The sequence below is a fragment of the Moschus berezovskii genome, chromosome 10 (genome assembly GCF_049115385.1).
Source record: "Moschus berezovskii isolate FMDL1 chromosome 10, NW_MosBer_1.0, whole genome shotgun sequence".
Classification (NCBI taxonomy): domain Eukaryota; kingdom Metazoa; phylum Chordata; class Mammalia; order Artiodactyla; family Moschidae; genus Moschus; species Moschus berezovskii.
Genome location: NC_142469.1, coordinates 19,053,816 through 19,078,069, shown reverse-complemented (window position 1 = coordinate 19,078,069; position 24,254 = coordinate 19,053,816). Strand labels below are relative to the sequence as shown.

Below are 24,254 nucleotides of genomic sequence, written 5' to 3'. Positions count from 1 at the left end.
TTCACCGCCGGAGGAGCATACATCACCCCGTGGCAGCCGTCCACCTTCTCAGGCGTTTCGTAACCGAGTAAACTGAGAGCTGGGAACAGCCCTCTATTAAGAAGCCCGCGGCGCGGAGCCTCTTCCCACTCGACCGAGGCGAGCCGACTCAGACGCGTCCGCGCGCCGGCAGCTGCGGTCCCGGGCCGTCTCCGCCTGTCCGGCCGCGCCCGCCGCTCCGCCCGGGCTCCGCCGCCTCCGGCCCCCCGGTGGCCCTGCGACCGCTCCACCTCTCCGCGGCCGCCAGGTGCGCCCGGAGCGCAGCGCCGACCGCCCGGGCGTGCGCGGGGGCTCACACCAAGCGCCGGCTGCCGCGACGCCGGGAAGCCTCTGTCGCCGCCGCTACCTCGGTCACCACCGCTTCAGGTCGGTCTGGTTGCTAGCCGCCCCCCATCGCCTCGTCCCTTCCGAAGATAACTCGGGAAACTCGCTTCTAGCTTCTTCCTCGCTCGGCTCTGAGCCATTCAGGATCCCGAGCGGGGACCGTTTGAACGTGCGCCTCGGCTACTCGGAGATTTTTTTTGGGGGGGTTCATTTGTAACATGAAGGGGGAAAGAAATGTAGTTTTTTCCTCAAGAGAGGATGCCGGGCGGCTGTGCGTGCGTAAAGCACCTCTTCGCTGTTGCAGCTGGAGGAGGCATTTCTTGGTTGAAATTGACCAGGGGTGCGCGGGGGCCTGGAGCCGCGGGGCTCCCCCGGGCCTCGCGGCTGCCGGCGCGCAGGGAAGGTGACTCCCTGCGCGGAATTCTTTAGAAGACCCGCCGACCCCCCGTAGAGGCCGTGCTGGTGCGTGTGGCATCTGGAGACAGATTCCCGGGCTGCTGTTCTGGCTCCTTCCTCCGATTTTCAAAGCATCCCGGCGTGGGGCGGGGGAGGGGGGCGGTTAGTTCAGCTTTCGGGGACTCAGCTTTGGCCCGACGTTCCCCAGCTTCTCCCCCAGGCTAAACGAGGTGGCCCTCCTCAGGGTCGTGTAACCTTTGCGCGAGTTTCCATCCTCTATCCTAGAGAGTGTAGGGGTCGCAGAGGGTTTTAAGGAGCGGGGAGTGTAGCCAGGGAGCAGAAGAGGTACACCGCATCAGGCACCCTTAGGGGCCGCAGGTGGTCCTTTCGGGGCTTGCCGGGGACCCCTTTCCCTTCCCCTCAACCGGGATTCTGTGGCCTTCTAAAGCGTGCTGGTGCGCCGGGGAGGGATGGGGCAAGAAAGGAAATGAGCGCTAAACTTGGTGGTCCTTGGGTAACTAATGTCCAGGATTCAGTGGGTTAGGTCGGCGGTAGGTGACGCGCAGGAAATCTGGAGGGACCCCGCGGGGTAGGGGTGGGGGTGCAATTGCCTTTTTTAACTTGGCAAGAATCGGGCTCTTCCAGCGGAGTCGGGGGAAGGGACGAGTTGGCCCAAGGAGATGAATCCAAGTTTCCAACCCCCAACTATGCACCGCCCCCCACCCCCCGACTAGTTTTCATTCATGAGTGTGTGAAATGGCCCCGCTGCCACGTAGGGGCGGCCGATTTCAGACTTTTCGTGTCTGAGAATGCTCAATGAATTTATCTGTTGCTAAACATTCAGATAAATGTCTTGACTAAAAGGAGAGAGAACTTTTCTTTTCTTTCTTTCTTCATTTTTTTAAACATGGGTGTAATGCCTGGCTGGCTGGCTGAACTGACTTTATCTTCAGATACCGCGACGAGACAGGATCCATTGTGCCGCTGAGTTAAGACAACCGATAAGTGGCGCTCTAGATCCACAATAGCCCTGCCACAACTTTTACAGCGAGTTCAGCGGTTAAAAAAGAAAAAATCTGCATACAGTTTTTCGGTGGGTCGATTGTCAGCCTTTAACTTTTCGCTAGCACGACTGCCAATTGAGTTGGAAATTATTATAGCGAAGTTAAGGCCGGATGATGGGAACAATGGACCGGTCTCACCTCTTGCCTTTTACTGATGTAGAAAAGGGTTAGACATGTCAAACAGTTGTTAAGCAGGAAGAAAGAAATTGCTAGAGTCCTTGGATCTCCAGAGCAGCGGGAAAATTTTAATCTTGGCTTATAAAAAGGAGCTCCGGGCAATTTGGCAAGCCTGTTCATCAGACATTTAAAATGCAATTTACACTCGGGCCCAGGAAAGCTGCCCTGATACATCATGCCAATACTGCCAATACTTTGGAAAGACATGGTTGGAGCTTGTCAGTTTCTTTTCTCAAAGAGGGCTCAACCTTTGGGTCCTTTTTGGATTCCCAAGCATGACTTCGTTTTTTCAAGAGGCCTGGTCTGTTGCCTTTCAATAATTTATGTATCTCAGAATCAACTCTTTTTATGTTTGCCTCTGGCAGTCTCCCACTTTTAAGTTAATCGCTAGTAGCTTTTGTTCCTGAGTTGGACCTTAGAATACTTTAGATTTCCTTCTACCAACATGGATTAAGCATCTACCTACTATGTATTACTTGCCACAAAAGGTGAATAAGTTTCCTTGTCTTGAAGGAATTAATAGCCTAGTTACAGAATCAGGAAAAATCAGAGTAGGATATATTCTCCTGTGGAGCATATAAACCTGTAATCTTCTGGAATAAATGAACAGTTAAGTGAGAAGAGTAATTATTGCTAAGAATTTTATAAAAAAAATCTTGGGAAAACAGACAAGAGTGCTTTGTCCCTTCTATTGCCTTTCCCTTTTTATTATGTATTTCAGAGTTGTTTTTTCCTCATCTTGAGTGAAAGATTTATCAGATGTGAAGACAACACAGCTAGCAGGAGGGTCAAGTTTCTCTTGGGCTGTACATGTTTCTGTATAATCCATTTCAGACCTTCAAGGGCTGCATATTTGTAGGCAGAACAAAATGAAGAAAAAAAAAGAGTAAAAGAGGCTTATTATACTTTTCCAAATTACCCTGAGACCACTAAAGTACAGTTACCTAAAGAGTTCCGCAGCTAGGAAAAAAAAAAGCTTGGCCAAATAAAAACCCCAGCTGGAAGAGACATTTAGTTGACTTAGGGATAAAATGATCTCTGAATTAGCCATCACCCAGGCAGGATGAAGTCATGTGGGGCCTGGTAAGGCCCTTCACCCGGGATGCTAAGCAGGTCCGGCCTCCAGGCAAACAGGACCCTCTTTAAACTTCAACTGGCTCTCAGTGCCCTGATTGAACTGCTGCAGACAAACTTGACTTCTTCCACTGCTCCACAATAGGGCCCATTCTCTGCCCGGCTGGGCCCTGTGGTTATTAAGGCAGAGCGGGTCGGGTCCTGGCCCGGGTCCAGGCTTCAGTTCTAACCTGGTTCTAGGCCCGTCCGGACCGGGTTCTGATGCGGTCACTGTTTCCTCCGGCAGATCCCTTCATGTGGCTGTGAGCCCCGAGGCGGAGCATGCGGACCAGGCTTCCCCCAGCGCTTGCCGCCCTGGGCGCGGCCCTGCTCCTGTCTTCCATCGAGGCAGAAGGTAAAAGGCTCTTCCCTCCTTCTCCCCCGTGACAAGGTAGAAGTCTAGAAAGGAAAAAAAAAAAAAAAAGCAAACCTTCCTTGCCACTGTTGCTCGATCTGTTTCTCCTGCACTTCGTGTGTTTCCTCCCGGGGTTTCTCTGCTTCGGAGAAACGCCCCCTTCTCTGCGGTTCGTCCACCTCGCAGCTCTCAGGTCCAGCTCTTTTCCGTCTTCCGCTTCCTCCGTTCCGTACAATGCTGTGTGCTCTCCTTGCGCTTCTCTCTGCGGTGTGCTGTCCACACCGCCACCGCCGCTGCCGCCTTCCGAGCGAGGACCAGCCGTCCGGGAGGGGGCGACGGCTGCACCCGGCTGCACGGACCGGACGCCCCGCGGGTGGCACCAGGAGCCCCGCAGCGCCCGGCGCGCTCGCTCGTGCGCGTGGCTGGGGGAGCCCCTGGCTCGGGACCGCGACCTCGGTGACAGCACCAAATAAAAGACTCCAACAGCGCCGGCTCTGCGCCTCTGTGTGTTTTGTGGGGAGTCCGCTCGGCAAGGCGGGCGGTGCGGGCACGTGAGCAGCCAGATCGCCCGGGGAGTGGGTGGTCGGTAGCGATCCGGAACCCGGGGTGTGTTGGTAGTGGCCGGAGGGGTCGCTGCTGTCCCTGTTTGGTTCGCTGCGCTCCGGGACGCCTGGCCCAAGCCCAGACCCAGCCCCTCGCGCACAGGTTGGGTCTGGGCCAAGGTTCTTAACCCAGGGAGCTGGTGGGAGCCTGAAAAACCGGGCATCACCTCCCTCATGTCTCCTTCCCCCAGTATCAGCCCTGGGCGCTGTGTCTTCTGAGCCTCAGAGATGGGCTCAGGGCCCAAGGGTCTGGAAAGGCTCTCTAGGCTCCACCCCTTAGAGAATGAAGGACTTTTGCTAGGTTTTCAACCTTATTTTATTCTTGCTCTTGTGTGCATTTGATGCCTTCATTTGTCAGTATTGGTGGAAAAAGCCCTTTCTGGATATTAACCCAGTAGGGGCTTCTGTTTCCTCAGTTATCATGGGAGATCTGACACACTAGATTTATTGTTCTGCAAGGTAAATGGGGTACTACCATAAAAGACAACTTAAAAATATGCTCTTTGTTTTTTTTTTTTTTTTTCCCAGTAAAGAAATGCTCCTGATGGAGTTAAGGGAGAAAAGTAATATTTCTGGGTGGGGCAGTGTGGAAGTTGGGGGTGGGGTTCAGAGGGTGAGGCTTATTTAGAAGTTGTGGGGAAGTAGAAGGGTTTCAAGACAGCACTGAGATTTTCCAAAAACTTTCTGTTGTGTTCGATTCTCTGGTTCAAGACTGCAAGTACAAAAAATTAAGATTAGGAAAAGCAGAGTCTTCAAAATGTACAGCATGTTCAGAAAAGTAAGGGAAACTTGCTGGCTCTGCTTATCTGATGAATACTTCATGAATGTAGAGGCTTTTCAAAGTGGCCTCTGTGAAGTAATATTCAGATGAGAGTGCTTTTAATGTTCCTTTCTATGTCGTTGTTAGGAAGGAATTTCACTGGAGGAACTTCTGGAAGCCCCACTCAAGATATTTTTAGATAATTCACTAAAGTGGCCTATTTATTGCTCATTAAGAAAATAGTTATTTGAAAATCAGAAAGAGTTATGAATTCTTAGGACAAGAATTGGATTGGAAATGATGTAAGTGGAAAAAAATCAGTTCTCAATTGGATAATAGATAGTTAGCAAAGTGCAGTTGAAAAGAACATTTTGTTATCTACATTACTGATTATTTCCGTATTTCTCATAATTTATCTTTTTAGTTTGGATTTATTTCCACACGGTATAGCTCTTTCTTTTGCTTTCTTAAGCTGTTTCTCTTGTCTCTCAGCCACTTAGGTCAGCATTTAATAATGATATTTTAATAAGATTTTTTATTTGAAGGGGGCCTCATTCTCCGGTTTGGCACTGTCAAATAGAAATATATTGTGAGCCACAAATGCAAGCCACACATGCAACTTAAAATATTCTGATTGTGACATTAAAAATGGAAAAACAAACAGGAGAAATTAGTCTTTGCAACATATTTCACTTAACCTAATATATCCACTGTATTACCATTTTAACCTGTAATCAATGTAAAAATTATTAGTGAGATATTTTGCACTTTTTGTATTAAGTCTTTGAAACTGGGTGTGTGTTTTACACTTGCAGTGCATTTCATCCAGACTGGCCACATTTCAAGTGCTTGATAGCCACATGTGGCTTGTGGCTCCAGTGTTGGACAGGACTGGTCCAGTGTTAATTACCAACTAAGTGGCCCCAGGAGGCTGGGAAGGGCTAGCAAAATTTGTAGCCAAGGAGTTTCTGGGGACAATGGGCTGCAAACAGAAGTTCTCTGAATCATTTCTGTTGATACATTTCAAAATTTCAACTGGCAGCCCTGCTTCTTGAGATGTCATTTTGACCTTAATTCTGAAGTAGCCACTGTAACTTTTCTTTCCCTTTTCCAACTTGTAGTCTTGTCTTCATAATATTTTCCAGTCAATTTCTACTTAATTTTTTTTATGTGTGGAAAGTTCCATACCTTTAATTAAAAGATCTTGGCATTCACTTTTTGCATTTATCCTTTTTTTTAAATATAGGGAGTACCACCTTTGTCATGTTATTTTATTCTATGTACTTATACCAGGAACTTTATTTTTCATAATTAGCATATTCTACCATAGAAATAAGAGTGAAATGATTTTTTCTTTTAATAATTTTTAGCTGCAGCATAGACTTTATTAACCTTATAACTTGGCCAGCTCTCTGTAAGATCTAGAATGTGTGAGTTATTTTTGGTTCCTATATCATACCATACATTAATTGCCATTTAGAAAATTTAACACTTAACATTTAAAGGTCAATGGCCAGTGTTCCCTGAGAATTAGACACCTTTCTAATTAATGTAAATTTGAGGTGATTGTATGTTTTATGAAAAACAGTTGTAATTTTAGTAACTCTGATTTGTAGTTCATAATATATAATGAAATATTGGGTATTTTAAATTCATAACTGAGTAGAGGGCATAAGTTTTAATTATCTTGTGTCTAGGTTAAGAGGCAAGTTAATGGATATTTCTATAATCCTGTGTCTAACTTGCAACACAAATTTTAAACTAGATGGGAATGTATAGTCATCTATTCTAATTTAGAAAATGAGGACCAGAGCGGCTGAATGGCTCAGTTAGCAAACGTGATGCCTAGGGACAAGGCGTAGGCAAGACCCAGGTCTTCTAGTCCAGTGTCGAGCTAGTTTGCTCCCATTGCGCTGCTTTCTTGCTTGACAGTGGGTCAACAGTCAGTTTAATGAAAGAATGCATTTTGTAATCTGCACAGAATAATTTATTACTTGTCTGAAACATGAACTTTTCAACTGCTTATTTTTGGTATCTTATAAACACAAATGAAATAAATATCTGTATCATGGCAAAGGTCATTTAATTTATACTAGCTTTGGACAGAAAATAAAAATTAGTGCCTACTGAATATAGTAAAAATACACTTTACTCGCTTCTCAAAGTTTCTACTGTTAAAGTAGCACCCTTCTCAGTATTGCTATCACAAAAATTAGACTAAAGGTCTTACTGGTTCATCAAGATGATATTTTAGCAGTTTATTCTTGGTTTTCATTATCTTTAATACACTTCACACACTTACCAAATCTTATTAAACTAATCTCCTCCCACCTGTCCATCCTTCCTTGAACTGTTGGTAAACTCTTGGACATATCTTCCTTTTGAGTGCCATAATGAATAACAATGTTTTGTAAAAACTATATATTAAGGTAGACACTTTGGTTTTAAAAGTGCTTAAACAAGTTGTAAAGTTAACATACCAAAGTTTATCTGTATCTGAATTGGAGATGTCTGAATAGCACATATTTATTGTTGATGAGGCATGAAATAAAGGTTTTTCATAGAGTAAGTAAAATACTTATGTATAGTTTAATAGCCAAATTCATATCAATATTGGTTTCTAAAGTTAATCTTTCATGCACATATTTCTTATTTAATAAGCCAGTATGGTAGAAAACTGTATGCTCTGGAGTCAGACTATGGGGGTCAAAGTTTTGCTGCTTATTTGCTGCTGTGTTCACCCTTCTGAATTTCACTGATTCATCTGTGAATCAGATAATAAGGCCACTCTGCTGGGTGGTCATGAGAGGAGAGAGAGACAATATATAAAGTGACCAACTCTCCGCCTGTCATAGAAAAGACACTCAGCAAACGCTAGCTATTATTATCATTACTAAAAAATCCTAAATCCTGCCAATTTATGTAAAAAGATATATCAGAATGTAGCTTTAATACCATAGCCTTTTGATAACAAAGAGCATTATTCATAAATATGAACTTAAACTGCTAGTGTTATGAATACTTAAAACTTTAGCTCCTTCACGATCAGTATTCAGTTTTATGAATATATTAATATATCTGATTGCTACCTTATTCATTTATAATTACACTTCTGTTTATCTTCATTCCCGTTCATATTCTACACAACTATGACTGTTTGCAATCACAATCCTTATGTGGATAGTTTTATTAGAAATATTCTGGCATCTGCATTCACTGTTTATAATGATGCAAAGGCAGTTGTGAATTACTTTTATATAAAATAAAAGACTTTTGAAGTTAATGAAAATATATTTTGCATTGATTCAAGTCAACAGGGGTCCACACTCATACCTGCTTTATTATGTTTTTTTATGAAAAAACAAACAAACAAAATACATAGAATGGCAAGCCTAAAAGATTTTGCAAGTGATAAAAATGGCAAGAAGAAAAGTGTCTGTTGTACACATGCTGGTCAATCATCCTTTCTTACTTTTGATCCCCAAGTACCACATCTGAGTTTCTATGAACACCTTAAAATCCAATTGTTAAAGACTTTTCCCAACAGTCAATTTTTCAGTTTTTCTGGAATCCTGGTCATTTGGAAATCAACAAGGTGGGCTGCTGCTGCCCTTCAGCAGTTTTAACCTAGTGTCTGCTGCTTCAGGTCAATTTCCTTGCAAGGTTGGTGGTACTGTTTTTCCATGTACTGATTTTTCAAAAGCATGCTCAGGCCAGTTGCGTCTGCCTTTGCATTAAATTTGTCCTGAGCCATTGCTACTGGAACAATATTTTATAATGATATTCTTAATACCTATTGTCCTATTAACATCTGTTGCATGCTTGTTATACTAAGTGATGGCTACCGGGAAACCTCGCAATACGGTTACAGACAGCAGAATGTTGAATAATTAAACTATGCATGTAGATTAATAGTCTAATCTCACTGCCTGTGTATGGATAGTAGGAAAATAACATCCATTCCATTGCTAGTGTATACAGTAAAAATACAAAGCCATGTCCTACAGTTGGAAATAGCAGTTCCTTAAAAGCAAATGTTTGCTTAATTTGTATCATTTCCATTAAAATGTGCTATTAATATTACATAAATTCCTAACCCCAGTTAAATTCTATGACTCATGTCTCCAAGCTACTACTACCGTTCAATTGACCTTTAGGAAAACCTAAAAGGAGATTGTAATCTCTCAAAACAGAAAATTCTGACTCACAAGGAATACATTCAATCTTAAAACGAAGAAGAGTATGGCAGAAAGTCATTTTATTGTGTTGACCTGCTTCAAGAGTAATCATTTTGAATGCATTGACCATGCACTGACAGTGAGTCAGTACAATGCTGCATGAGGCATGAACGTCTCAGGGAGAATATCATTATGAAATATTTCTGGAACGTCTTTGTGTAATGACTACTGTACATGGAGGCTTTTGTTCATTGTGGGAAACTAAAAACCAGTCAACATTTCATTGACACGTGCATGATGCTGAACAGTTTTGTATGTAAACTATTGCTTTCTGTACTTTTCAATTATTTCTGTCGTTGACTTCTCCAAGATTTATGCGGTCATGTCTTCAGATTGCTTCACTAGTTTCTTTAAGTTCTGTAAATAAATGTCCATAAATATACATTGATGTTGTCTTTTCATAATTAACCATTGTTTTTGTAAAAGGACCATACTGGCATTTTAAGTTAAAATGCCACTTCTAGTATGGAATATACCTGCTGCAAAGGAAAATAAGTGTTGGTTTACACCTTGCAAACATACAGCAAATTGGTGTAAACAGGCAGAATATTAATTTTATAAACCCCTGTATATCATTCTTTATATATTTATAAATGATTGATATCCCTTATGACTATTTTTGAGTATTGGTCTATTTGAATACAAATATACATTTAAATGTATATTTCCTTGTGAAACGCAACAGTGCTAAATTTCCCAACAGTGTTTCTTCCTTTTGATTAAAACACATTTCTCAGCTCTGCCACAGACTGAGAATTATCAAACAAAAATTAATAACAAGGCAATGATGCAGAGAATGAACCAAAATGTCATTGATTCTTTCCATATTATGAAAAAAAAAGTATTATGTCAGTGTTCTAATTTAACTTCTGTGGTTGTAAGCAGGTTGTGATTTGGCATGCTTATTCAAAATGCACTCAGCATGTATTGAAATTTCCTTAATTGTTATGTGAATTGTTTGCATATGTGGTTATTATATGTGATTTCATTGTACCTGTATGTACTTGTATCCAAATTTGTTTCTATTATGCTTGATTTTGCTGGCCATTCTTGGATGACCTAGCAACTCAAGAATCCAAAGCGTTTTGTGCTGTCTTCTGTAATATGTATACTCTCTGATGTTTTGTCATACCGTGTCAGCTTTTAATTTTATTCTCGTCCAACAAGATATCTTTTATATTTGTTGGAAACAAATTTATGCAAAGACAATTTTAGTAAGCTTTGCTCAACACAATTCTTTATTAATTAAATTGACAGTTTTGTGACATTGGAAAATGTAACACACTAACTCTCTCTTTTTGCAGTTGAACCACCTTCAGACTTGAATTTTAAAATTATAGATGAAAATACTGTTCATATGTCATGGGCAATACCACCTGATCCAATTGTGGGTTTCAAAATAACAGTGGACCCTACAACGGGTAAGTTTTGGGATGCTGCGGTTTTCGGACAGAGACATCTAAGATGATATAATCTGATTCTTCCCCCACCTTCCACTTCATTATGAGGAGGCCAAGATTTAGAAAACCTGAGGGGTTTACCTAATGTCACAATATATTTGGTGGACTCAGGTCTCCAGATTTCCAGCTCAGGACCCACTATTATATTTTTATAGTGTTAGCTTTATTAACTAGGTTTGCTGTGTAAAGCTGTTAGAATTTATCCCCGGATCAGAATATTGCTGGTAATCTTTGATTTTATAAAATAGAACGATCACTGCTTGACATTCTTCTTGAATCACTTAATCTGTCCATCACTGCAAGTAACAAGTGATGAAATGAGGTGTTACACTCTGCCCAGTGTCTTGCGTACTTCAGTGCTCAGGGCACAGTGTTCTGGGATCGTGGTGAGCTGCCATGGTGGAATACAAGGATTTACTGGGTAAATTCTGTAGATCCTAAGGCTAAGAGTCAGTACCCATGATGTTGCTTGGTAGGGAGAACCAATCTCTCTTGATTAACTTTTATTTCTAACATGCAATGGGAATAAAACCATTTTTATGAGCACTGGCCAAGTGGTAGGAAGGGGTCTTGATTGGCTGATAGAAGAGATAGATGATGTTAACATAACTTATCACCAGAGCTGTGTTTGCATACTTATGGCCTTTAAAAATGCCAATGATTTTAAATGCTGATTTATCAGGGGATTGAGAAACTGCTATCTGTTTTCAATATGATCCAAAAGTTTAAAAAGGGATCAGGCATTTACTTTTTCTTCCTTGAATCTTTTCTTCCCAAATACATTTGCAGTTAACTATTTCATTGATTCCAAAGCCGAAAAGCAGTTGAAAAAGACTTCATCTGGTTTCCAGATGTTGGAAATGACTGTAAAAACGAGCACTGGGACCCACCATACCCGCAGAGCCCTGGGGTCTTATTTTCCCACGGTGGGCCCTGGTTGGCTTTGCAGTGCTCCACATATTCACCTGGAGCATTTCTCAGGGTTCTGCCATACTTGTAGCCTTTTTTGATTATTTATGTTTTGATGAAAATTAATATGGTGAAGAATTTTAAAAGTCATTTAGTCTCTAACAACTACTGTTTCCTGTTGAATTGAGCATTAACATAATCTAAAAGGGAATACATAATCGTTAACATGTAAGGAAATGCCCAGTACACTGTACTTTGAAATGTTTGATAGTTAAGTCAGTTCAGAGGCCCATGGTCACCCGTTAGAGTATACCCCACCCCTCAGTGGTGTATGGAGGATACCCCTCTCCTGTAGCAGTGAATGCTGTTTCCCAGTAGACATTCATTTTCGCCAGTGGGGTTTGTCTTTATTGAGTTGATTTTCAGCCCTTCATTTTCTTTTGGTACTCTCCAATACATAATTTAAAATTAAATTATTTTTGGCTTTATATCTCATTTACAAAAATTTTGTCATCTACCATTAGTATTCAAAAACAATGAGAGGTTTTTTTTATATTCTGGTATATCTTTAATCTAGAGGCATACTTGAGTCCTCAAACAAATATGGAATATGATTGTAATGGGTAAAGGCAATGCCAGTTCATTTATTGAATTTCTAGAATTCAAAGTGTTAGTTTTGGAGGACAGTAAAAAATAATGCTTGGGCATTCTGAAAAAAATGTGTATTTTGAATTTTCAGGTTTTGAGTATATCTGGGAATTACATTATATTGTATTACGTTATATGTGAAAAAACTTTTGTTGCATTGATATTTTCCTTTCTGTATTTCCAGATGGGCCCACTAAAGAATTTACCCTTTCAGCTAGTACCACTGAAACTTTATTAACAGAGCTTATACCTGAAATAGAGTATGTGGTGACAATCACTTCATATGATGAAGTAGAAGAAAGTGTACCAGTTATAGGCCAATTAACAAGTAAGCACATGCATAAAGTACTTTTATACCTTATATTTTGCAGAAGGTTTCTCCAACTTTCAAATTTGTTGTTATGCAGAGTTAATTTACATCAGTATTAACTATTCTTGGTCTGATCCTATTTATTAGTAGATGTGAATAATTTACTCCTGATTTATAAGCTTGGTCTCTGGAAACAGCAGGAATGTTATGAATGAAAACTATTAAAAAGCATTAGACTTTGCCAAGCTACAGAGTTAATATCTTCTTTTGAAATATATCTAAAGCCTCACTGAAAATAATTTATTTGCAAGGGAATGCTTATTTGGCTGTATTCTCTGACAAGCTGGGAATATACCACACACCTGAAAGACAATGGTGAAACACAATACACTTATTTTCTTCTTAGGAAGTATTTGTATGGGTTCATTTCCCTTTGTAATAATCAAGTTTTGACTCAGTTCAAACAGGTGGCCCGACAAAGCCAGGGGAGAAGAAACCTGGAAAAACAGAGATACAAAGTAAGCATTTTCCTTAATATTTGCACATTGTTTTGCAGAAGTAAGTTGTAGATGTAATATATAAAGGAGATGTTCCAATTGGATCCATAGTTTGATCTCACTCCTATATTAATTTCTATAAGTTTTATCTACAAGTATAGGCAGTGTAATAGTAATGTATGGCTAAGTGGTTATAATACCTGCGTTCTTACTTTCTAACCATTCTACGTACTAAATATTCTTTTTACTGGGGGTGTTTTAAATTTGTGTATGTTCAAGTTTCCCTGCAGTATTCTGGCAGTAGGTGAAAAACAAAGCTCGTCACTGGACTTAACTCATTTCTCAAAGACAAATTGTAGAAACAGATGGTAGCTTAGGGACACATGGGAAATAGAAGGTTGGACCACAAGGGAGATGCCCTCGTGGTGTCTTTAGCAATTCCACTGCCATGAAAATTGCTGTATATATTCTGGTCATCTCTAGGGTGTTGACGTGGGCTTACTTGGTGAGACTGTAAACAGTTCCAGAGTCTCTGTAGGATGTCTCTGATGAACTGATGCATTTGTAATCAAATGAAAGCAATTTTATGGTCTGGTTTTGTAGTTTCGAGGCCCTTTTTGTCCTACACTGCTCTTACTTACTGAGATGAAGCCTTAAGTGGTTGGACTTCTAATTTTGCCACCTTATAAATGGGATTTATGACTCAGGATAACAATAAAAATATTGTGAACACAAAGTTCCCTTTATCTGGAATTTTCCCCTCCAGATCACTGTTTATCATTCTTTCTAATGTCTAATAATCTGAAGTTTATAGCATGCAGTTATAATGCAAATATTTTCCCTGAATCATCAATATTTATTCTAAAGCAAAGTAGTATTCCAAACATTGACTTTCAATAGACTTATGTTGGCCCATCAAATAGTATGCAAAAATTATTTAGGCAGGCAACTTGTATTGGCTTGCAAATTTTTCCAGGACCCTTTCCTTCTTTTCTGAGCCAAATACTTCTCTTGTTATCCACCAGCTGACTGCAGGGGCAAAAATATCTTCAGAAAATTTACTCAGCTTTGTCTTATGAATACAGATTTTCATAAAAACTAACCTGTTTCCCACTCACCAACTGACCGCAGAGAGAAGAAAAAATATGTTTGATTACAAACACCAATTGTTTAATTTTTGGGGATCTACGATAGTTGTTACTTCTGTTAAGATTTCATTAACCCACTGGACTAACCAGCTGCCAACTTTAGACCATCACATTGTAAAGTGCAGGAGAATGTTGGAAGATTTGCTTTTTTCTTCAGCTCTATTGCATTTGCTTAAATGGCACAGCAATTGTTCTATAATTTTTAAAAAATATTTATTTGACTGTACCAGATCTTAGCTGTGGCATGTGGGATCTATTCCCCTGATCAGAGATGGAACCCAGGCCCCCTGCATCAGTAATGCAGGGTCTTAGCCACTGGATCACTTGGGAAGTTCCTGTTTTGTATTTATTGATCTAAAAGTACCAAGAATGAAAACACTTTGCTTCTATTTCTTTTGTATGTCTCCTAGATATTTAGTATAATTTTTACTTGGAGAAAAGAGTGAGAGTATAGTTACAAAAATAGATAAGTCAATAGCACAAAAGCTTGGGTCAAAGGCTCTTGGAGAATCAGTCATATAACTTTTCATCTTGTCTTGTACAATGTCTTCTATGACAATTTAAAGACATAGTTGCAGAAATGCATCTTCATGAAGGTACTGAAAATACTTCTGTGTGTGTGTGTTAAGTTGCTTCAGTCGTGTCTGACTCTCTGTGACCCAATGGACTTTGGCCCGCCAGACCAGGCAAGAATACTGAAGTGGGTTGCCATGCCCTCCTCCAGGGGATCTTCCTAACCCAAGGATTGTACCTGTGTCTCTTATGTCTCCTGGCTTGGCAGGCGGATTCTTTACCACTAGTGCCATCTGGGAACCTGCCCGAAAATGTGTGCCAATAAAATTTTGTGTTCTTTTGTGCATGTCAGTTGTGGGGGAAGAACAATATGAAATGTTCTAATGAATGAAATGATTTTAGGAGCCAACATTTTTGCAACATTAGTTTGTATTCCTTAATCCTAGATAGATTTAATAGCGTGTCATTTAAAAAACGTATCACATATATTTCAGAATGTTCTGTCAGTGCCTGGACCGATTTAGTTTTCCTTGTGGATGGCTCATGGAGTGTGGGGAGAAACAATTTCAAGTACATCTTAGACTTCATTGCTGCTCTCGTGTCTGCTTTTGACATTGGGGAAGAGAAGACAAGGGTTGGAGTTGTTCAGTACAGCTCTGACACCAGGACAGAATTTAACTTAAATCAGTACTACCAACAGGAAGAGCTGCTTGCTGCAATTAAAAAAATCCCATACAAAGGTGGCAACACAATGACAGGTATTTTTTTTTTTTACAAGTTTTGGTATTGTTTAAGATAAATGAAGTGTCTGTTTGGGAAAGGAATGATGGGTTGCACAAATGATCATATGTTAAATAATTTTGAAAGTAATCTCGTAGTTTTTGATTTTAGTAAAACTGTATAGTGCGGAGTGACTGAACGTATCTGTTTTTCATTTCAGGGGAAGCCATTGATTACTTAATTAAAAATACCTTCACGGAATCTGCTGGGGCAAGAGTTGGCTTTCCCAAAGTGGCGATTATTATTACAGATGGCAAATCCCAGGACGAAGTGGAAATTCCAGCAAGAGAGCTTCGAAATATTGGGGTTGAAGTTTTCTCTTTGGGTAGGTCACGTTTGGTGAAGTGTTTTCCTTTTAGAGCTACTTTACTACTTTATGCTCAGAAGATGAAGGCTTGATTCCTCAAAAAGGATCCTTCCTCAAGGAAGGAAAGCCAGGTTTACTGCATCTTATAGTGTAGTGTTAATCCAAATCATTTTTGAGTAAAATTCTGCTTGTCTATTTCTTTCATGTAACTCCTCTTTTTAAAAAAAACTTTTTTATTGGCATATAGCTGATGAACAATGTTGTGACAGTTTCAGGTGAATAGTAAAGGGATTCAGCCATACATGTACATGTATCCATTCTCCCCCAAATTTCCCTTCCATCCCATCTGCCATATAACATTGAGCAGAGTTCCATGTGCTATACAGTAGGTCCCTGTGTCCCCCCCTTTTAAAAAAGGCATTAGAGCTGCATATGTATTAAGGCGACATTCACATTCCTTGTCAACCCTCTGCTTTTCAAAGAATTCTGGGCCAGTGGTTCTCATAAAGGTCCTCCTTGTATTATCATTAAGTGTTTTATATGTGTTTCCTCTATTATGTAACACTTGAAGAATTCAGAGGGCTCCAGCTCATTCAGAACTCTGGAAGAAAAAAGTATTATCTTCACAGATGGCAGCAGGGACAAATGATGGTGTGGTTGGCATGAGAGCCTACTCTGTTTTACCGACCACTCATTTGCCTCTGTGGCCACATTATGTGAAAGAGAAAATGTCATTCAACCGTTTTTGTCCTTTCAACAGTTACATATTCGTTAGGAAACAAAGCAATTCAGTTCATGACTGAATAAGGATTTGAAAATGTCTTCACTTGGGAAAGCAAAGAACTTCCTTGATCTGACCCACTTCCTTTTTCAAAGATCCTGTGTGTGTGTGTGTGTGTGACTTGCTCAGTCGGGTCCTACTCTTTATGACCCAATGGACTGTAGCCCACCGGGCTCCTCTGACCATGGGCTTCTCTGAGCAAGAATACTGAAGTGGGTTGTCATTCCCTTCTCCAGGGGACCTTCCCGACCCAGGATTGAACCCAGGTCTCCTGCATTGCAGGTGGATTCTTTAATGTTTGGGCCACTTTTGAAAGGAAGCCCCTTCAAATATCCTACTCCCTTTTTTTTTTAAACTTTATTTTGTATTGGGGTATTGCTGATTAACAATGTTGTGATAGTTTCAGGTGAATAGTAAAGGGATTCAACCATACATATACATGTATCCATTCTCCTCCAAACTCCCCTTCCATCCAGGCTGCCATATAACATTGAGCAGAGTCCCATGTACCATACAGGAGGTCCCCATTGGTTATCTATGTCCCTTCTTTTTTAAAGGCATTAAAGCTGCAGATGCAAAAGAGCTCAAACAGATTGCCTCCACACCTTCACTCAATCATGTTTTCAATGTGGCCAACTTCGATGCAATTGTGGATATTCAGAATGAGATCATCTCCCAGGTGTGCTCAGGTGTGGATGAACAGCTCGGTGAACTGGTCAGTGGAGAAGAAGGTGAGTGAATTGTTGGGTGTTCCCATGTGTTCACCTTTTCCATTATTTGAGAGCATTTATGGTTTTACAAACAGGGGGACATTTAGCTTAGCTCTCTGCAACTTAAACTCATCACAGCGCTGTTTCTATTCAGTGACATAGAGTTTTCTATCACCATAAACTGCGCAGTGTTTTCGAAGCTCTTAAGAATATTTCAAAGAGCAGTCAGTTTGATCCTCCCACTTTTGCAAAATGTTCCCATTTATCAGTCATTGCTTTTAAATACATGGGAGAGAGAAAAAAACATTTCATAAACATCCTTTGGGGCGTTAAAAAATCACGGTTTCCATGATTGTTCTCCTCTCAGCCTGAGAATTGACAACTGATTAAAGATAAGTTCTAAATAACTCCATCTTCAATCATGTAGAATCTTTCATCTTCAAACCCCAAGCATTTTGGCAGTGTTCATGGGCTGTAATTCAGTTTCAGAACTCCTTATTACCTCACGGGCTCTGAATCTCTTTCTTTGTTTTACTGCCTAATGTCTGATTTTTTGCTCTGTATTGTTACAAAATCCACCCCCGCCTGACTTTCCCCTGGCCATCTTCTCTTACTCAGTCTTTGAAAACATTTGAGTTTTCATCCTCACCAGGATGCATGTGCGAGGTTAGGCCAACTTTCGCACTCTCCCTGGCAGGGGGCGCGGGCTTCATTCCAGGTGTCCACAGTCTTAACTTGGGGTCTCCTCCCTGTTGCTGGCGATTGCCTGCGACTTCTGTCCCTTCACTGACTCTGCATCAGTCCAAGGCTTTGCCCCAGGGAAAGTTGGTGCATCCATTACTGTCCTCCCATTATTTCTCATTTCTTTATGCATCATTTTTATGGACTATGTCTGATTGCCTTTCAGAGAAGACAGTGAGTAACCTTGTGCATGTTTTACCATCTAGTGTCTCAGGCTGACTTATAAAAACATAGAACCATATCTTCTGGGAAATAGATTCCATTGACAGATCTAAAACTTCGAAGATTTGGTCTGAAATAACTTAAGATACTTTGTTGTTAGCTAAGTCAGTGACTATGTTCTACATCGACTGAGGATAGAACATTTTTAGATGATCAGTAAATATGCTGATCAATATGCATGTTGTACACCGTGGTTTCACCTCTGTTTGGTGGCATTCTGAACATAGCTGAACTTTTTCTTCTAAACCTTGAATGAAGTGGAAATACAATTCTTTAAAATTATAAGAACCTGTCATTTAAGAATGGCCGACTTCTTATCTTTTTTGGCATAGTATAAAGTATCTTTAAAATATTACATTATTATGCTTAAAGTTTTATGACAAGGGAAAAAATTTCTAAAGCACTGAGTAAACCATTGATTTAACAAATATTTATCAAGTTCTTCCTTTGGTACCTGAATAAAGGCCATGGCATGCGTGTGTGCTAAGTTGCTTCAGTTATGTCCAACTCTTTGTGACCCCATGGACTGTATCCCTCCAGGCTCCTCAGTCCATGGGTTTCTCCAGGCAAGAATACTGGAGTGGGTTGCCATGCTCTCCTCCAGGATAAAGGCCCATGAATGTAATACCAAAACCAAAATGGGTGGTCTTGGTCCCAGAAATGAATTAGGCATCTGATTTCCTATTACTAATTTTTGCAAGGATTTTGTTGCCCTAAACTTCTCATCTCCTGGATTAAAATTCAGGTACTGAATCTCTGGTTTGGTGGGTACAAGTGGAAGTGGGTGTCTGTGACTGGGAACTTTTCCTGATACATGCACATGATGTGTGTGTGTGCTAAGTCGCTTCAGTGGTGTCTGAGTCTTTGCAACCCTATGGACTGTAGGACATGGCTCCTCTGTCCATGTGATTCTCCAGGGAAGAATACTGGAGTGGGTTGCAATGCCCTCTCCAGGGGATCTTCCCAACCCAGGGATCGAACTTGCGATTCTTAAGATCCTGCATTGGCAGGTGGGTTCTTTTACTACTATTGCCACCTGGGAAGCCCTTTTCCTGATACGATCATGATTAATTCGAATAAAGAAAATTGAGGTGTAACAGTAAAGACGTCATTAATGGGGTTGTATCTCACTGTTTTTAATCACTCTTCTGCTTGTTGTTTTGTAGTTGTTGAACCTCCTTCAAATTTGATTGCCACGGAAGTCTCATCGAAATATGTTAAGCTAAGCTGGAGTCCATCTCCTAGCGCAGTGACTGGCTATAAAGTTCTCCTTATACCCATGACCACGGGAAGCCGACAGCATGCTCTGAGTGTGGGGCCTCAGACGACCACGCTCAGCGTCCGTGACCTCTCAGCAGACACAGAATACCAGATCAGTGTTTCTGCCATGAAGGGACTGACATCCAGTGAACCAGTTTCAATAATGGAGAAGACTCAACCAATGAAAGTTCAAGTGGGTGAGTTAATAGGCATATCGTTGGGTTTGAAATATGTGAAGGTCCATTTGATAGTATACCTTTCTGGTTCAGACTTAATTTTAAACAAAACAGTTGCGTTAAGTTTCTTTTAAAGAAGCCTGCTTACTAAGAACCAGATGTCTTTGTCTGTCTACATCTATGGGTTCCATATCCACAGATTCAACCACCTGTGTTGTCTGACGTTGGTTGAACCTGCAGATGTAGAAATCTGTGGATCTGGAGGGCCAACCTGCCTGTGCCGTTTTATAGAGTGTACTTGAGCATCCACAGAGTTTGGAATGGGAAAGGAGGTTCTGGAACCACTCCCACCCCCAGGATGCTGAGGAACTGCTGTATTTATATTTTTATGATTAATTCGTATTTGTTTATGAATTTATTTATTTCAAATGATTGATTGATATTTGAACTTTAATGGGCTTTCTTTCTTTTTTTACAGAATGCTCACGTGGTGTGGATATAAAAGCCGATATTGTATTTTTGGTTGATGGTTCCTATAGCATTGGGATTGCAAACTTTGTGAAAGTTAGGGCCTTTTTGGAAGTTCTCGTAAAAAGTTTTGAGATTTCACCAAATAGGGTACAGATAAGTCTTGTCCAGTACAGCCGGGATCCTCATACCGAATTCACATTGAAAAAATTCACCAAAGTTGAAGATATAATTGAAGCAATAAACACTTTCCCCTACCGAGGAGGATCTACCAACACTGGGAAAGCAATGACCTATGTCAGAGAGAAAATATTTGTGCCGAGCAAGGGTTCAAGAAGCAATGTCCCAAAGGTCATGATTCTTATCACAGATGGAAAATCTTCAGATGCTTTCAGAGACCCGGCTATAAAACTGAGGAATTCAGATGTTGAAATCTTTGCCGTTGGTGTGAAGGATGCTGTTCGCTCAGAGCTAGAAGCCATTGCCTCTCCTCCTGCCGAGACCCATGTGTTCACAGTGGAAGATTTTGATGCTTTTCAGAGGATATCTTTTGAACTCACACAGTCTATCTGCCTTAGAATTGAGCAAGAATTGGCAGCCATAAAGAAAAAAGGTTAGTAGGCTCTGTAAAGTAAAAGTTATCCCTTCATGAACAAAGCATTTTTGGTTCTAAAATAGAGGATAATCCGCTTTGTCAATTCTATCTGTAGGAAAAAGTAACTTTCCTGTATTATTGAAAACTACTGAACTTAGCTCATTTACCTCTGAGACATGGCTTTCTCCTTGCTATGGGTCAGATGTTTATTGGTAAAAAAGCTGTTTATCTTGAGTAATGAAGGACTGGGAACCAGCTTTGTCATGCCCACTTGTCATGTCCAATTAAATAACTATGAATTGAGTATCTGGAGGGCTGAGCTAGTTCCTTTAAATCAAAGGTGACTGGAGTATAGTCCTGGGTCATTGAATTCTTTTTCCTGTACCATTTTTGGGCATTGTTCCTCACAAATGAATTCCCTGTTCTCTTCTCTTCATTTGCTCAACTTCTGTTTTTCAACATTTGATTGAAAGCACATCTCTTGCATCAAGCTTCGTAACTGTTCTAGCGCTATGATGCTCATCACTTGTAGTCATTTGGCATTCAAATAGACTACATTTTTGTTAATAACCTTGCACTCTCTTTTCGCTCCAGTTTCATTGTATGACCCCTAAGGATAGGGAGTTTGCCTTAAACATTGCGTCTTCCTGTGATTTGGTTTAATAAATATTCCTTTGTTAGAAAAACATTTTAAATTATTACTTTGAAATATCTATTTATGGTATGACAGAAATATCTGTGAAACCATTTGCTTGATGATTCATTTTAGGTCTGATACCGTTTAAATATTCCAGTTGTGGGTATGACCATTCTGTCACTATTTTGCCTTATGAAGCTGAAAACTCTGATTCATTTTTTTTTAACTAGTTACTTTTACTTAAACAACATGACTTAGTGTTATGAATGATCAAGATGGATCATTTGCAGGGCTGTGAGTGAGAGGCTTCCTCTCACTGGTCTTGTGTGGACTACATACTCAGTGCATTAGCCTCAGTGACCACTCTCCCAATAGAACGGAAGGCATTTCAGAAAATGCCTAGCCGTTGGGTCCGTGTTTGCTTTGTAGATTTAAAAATTTTAACTATATCCTTCTTTTCCTCTTAACAGCTTATGTGCCTCCAAAGGATATTAATTTTTCTGAGGTGACTTCCAACAGTTTGAAAACCAGCTGGTCTCCTGCTGGAGAAAACGTTTTTTCGTACCACATCACCTACAAAGAAGCTACTGGGGATGATGAAGTGACCTTGGTGGAGCCAGCCTCGAGCACCAGTGTGGTCCTCAGCAACCTGAAACCAGAGACCCTGTACCTGGTCAATGTGACCGCGGAGTACGAGGATGGCTTCAGCATCCCCTTAGCTGGAGAGGAGACCACCGCAGAAGGTGTGAGGAGGGTTCCCCACCATTTTCCCCAAACTAATAGTTTATCACAGAACAGAGTGACCATGGGAAATGACCGTCTGCTTTATAGTTCAGCACTGTGAATGCCCTTGTAAGACTCAGTTCCTTTAAAATACAACTACTCATGAATCTTTCTCAAAAGGGAAAAAGCTTTTAAGTGAAAGATCCTATGTTTATTTTGATGAATTTGAGGTTGAGACATAGAGAACTGTTAATAATTATGCAATTAGCTCTTGAAATACTGCTTATCTAGCATTTTCTGTCCCATGTTTCAAATACTTCTGAGCTACCAAACCTTTGATGACAGATATATATTACCAATTTTTATCTTTTTAAAATAGTGGTAAAATATACCTATAAATAACATTATAGCGACCATTTTAACCCTTTTAAAGTGTGCATTTCAGAGGCAATTAATGCATTCATATTGTTGTGCTGGCATCACCACATTCGTCTCCAGAACTTTTTTATCTTGCAAAACTGGAACTCTCTACCTGTTAAACAACAACTCTTCTTTCCCACTGCTACTCCTAAACAACTTCCCCTTCCTCCCCCACAGCAGCCATTCTACTTGCTATGAACTTGATGACCCTAGGTTCCCATGTGATTAGGATCATACAGTATTTGTCATTTTCTGACTGGCTTATTTCACTTAGTTTAGTGTCCTCAGGGTTCATCTGTGCTCGAAGCACGTGTCAGAATGTCCTTTCTTCTATGATTGAATGATATTCCAATGTATGTATAGACCAACTTTCCTTTATTCACCCATCAGTAAACACTTGGATTGCTTCCATCCTTTAGCTACTGTAGAGAAACCTGCTAAAAACCTAGGTGTACAAAGTTTACCAGATGTTTTAAGTGATACTTGTTTAGATGTGTCCACTTTACTGGAAAGAGTTGAATACTTTCTGATACGTTTTTCTACATCTGATATTCTGAAGAACCTTGTTAGAAGACTAGCACCAGATGTTTACTCTTTAAGATAAATACAGTGAATATGATAAGAGGTTTCAGTTGTTCTCCATTTTTGTTTGGTATAGAAAAGGCTGAAACGGCAGCATGAGGAATGTCAGACCGTCGCAAACAAAGACGTGTTTGCTGACAGGGAAGGCATGTGTGGGTCTACTTGCTGATAAAAGCTAGAGAATCTTTGAGTTTTTCAAATATGATTGATTTTTCTTTTGTGCATGGTTCAGGTATATACCTTTCTGAAGATTAGTAGATAGACTAAATGGACTAAGGTGTCTTTTTGTCTTATGATTTTTGTGATGGTGTAACCTAGCAGGCCACACTTAGCTATTTCTGACTTTCTGCTGATTTCTCTGTAATGTCGAATTGTGGTTTGATGAGCCTGGCCCTTTTTCTTCAGCACTTTGAGATGGAGATGGAACTTTGTCTCAAGAAGAAATTGAAATCTAAAGGGTTTTTGAGTACAGTCAACTGTATTTGTATACACTCTAATTTCCTCAGTGGGATGCTACAATAGAATTTGGTAATGCCTTTCCAGTTCTGTTGTTTGTAGTGAAATCTGACATTTGAACTTTCTTCTGTCAATAAGGAAGTGTCTGCTTTAATATCTTTATTAAACTAGTAGTTTTAAGCTTCTGCTATGTGTCAGGTACTATGATAATTGTTTCCAAGGATTATCTCATTTCACCACCTCAATAACCCTACAAATAGTCACATTTTTTTGCTGTTGGCCAGGCTGAGACTCAAAATTACATGTTAATTAAATTTCAGAGCCAGTATTCAGATCCATCAGTTTTGTTTGCTTGGACCAATATAGCCTTTTTCCTTGCCATATTAAATGAATCATGGATATAGGTCTGCCAAATTGCAAATTAAGTTGCAATTTGCTTACTTTTCTTGAGATATGCAAGTCCTTTTCCTCCCTGGAGTGGTCTATTGATATGTTGGATATTCAGATAAACTTCTAATTGCATGAGAGGCACATGCAGATGTGGTGCACTGTAGTTTCACCCTAGTGGATTTAGTTCACCTTTCCTGATCATGTTGTCCATATGAACAATTTGCTTCTTAAACAAAAAGATCATTAAACTACAAAGCCAAGTGATGTTCTCATTTGGACTTAATGAAAACTTCATTTAAGACTTAATGAAAATTTCATTTCATTTAAATTACATTGCAATTTAACTTCAAGATTTAGATTCAGCTGCTGCTGCTGCTGCTGCTGCTAAGTCACTTCAGTCATGTCCGACTCTGTGTGACCCCATCGACGGCAGCCCATCTTGCCTGGAAAATC

The 24,254-nt window shown here is 40.4% G+C and overlaps 1 protein-coding gene across 3 annotated transcripts in view; it reads left to right on the top strand.

The window, feature by feature from the left end:
* Window positions 1–94: 94 nt before the first annotated feature.
* The window catches only part of COL12A1 (collagen type XII alpha 1 chain), a 116,916-nt gene continuing 92,756 nt past the window's right edge, over window positions 95–24,254 (top strand). Inside the window, exons 1-11 of one of the 3 annotated variants that reach the window (XM_055432808.2) lie at window positions 95–405; window positions 3,361–3,468; window positions 10,373–10,489; window positions 12,270–12,413; window positions 12,854–12,913; window positions 15,048–15,311; window positions 15,494–15,658; window positions 16,979–17,152; window positions 19,261–19,551; window positions 20,009–20,611; window positions 21,701–21,973. In XM_055432808.2, the coding sequence (XP_055288783.2) occupies window positions 3,396–3,468; window positions 10,373–10,489; window positions 12,270–12,413; window positions 12,854–12,913; window positions 15,048–15,311; window positions 15,494–15,658; window positions 16,979–17,152; window positions 19,261–19,551; window positions 20,009–20,611; window positions 21,701–21,973 (2,164 nt within the window). In that variant the 5' untranslated portion in view covers window positions 95–405; window positions 3,361–3,395. The remainder of the gene's footprint in view (window positions 406–3,360; window positions 3,469–10,372; window positions 10,490–12,269; window positions 12,414–12,853; window positions 12,914–15,047; window positions 15,312–15,493; window positions 15,659–16,978; window positions 17,153–19,260; window positions 19,552–20,008; window positions 20,612–21,700; window positions 21,974–24,254) is intronic. The other 2 variants (XM_055432809.2, XM_088840539.1) reach the window with 2 other exon arrangements.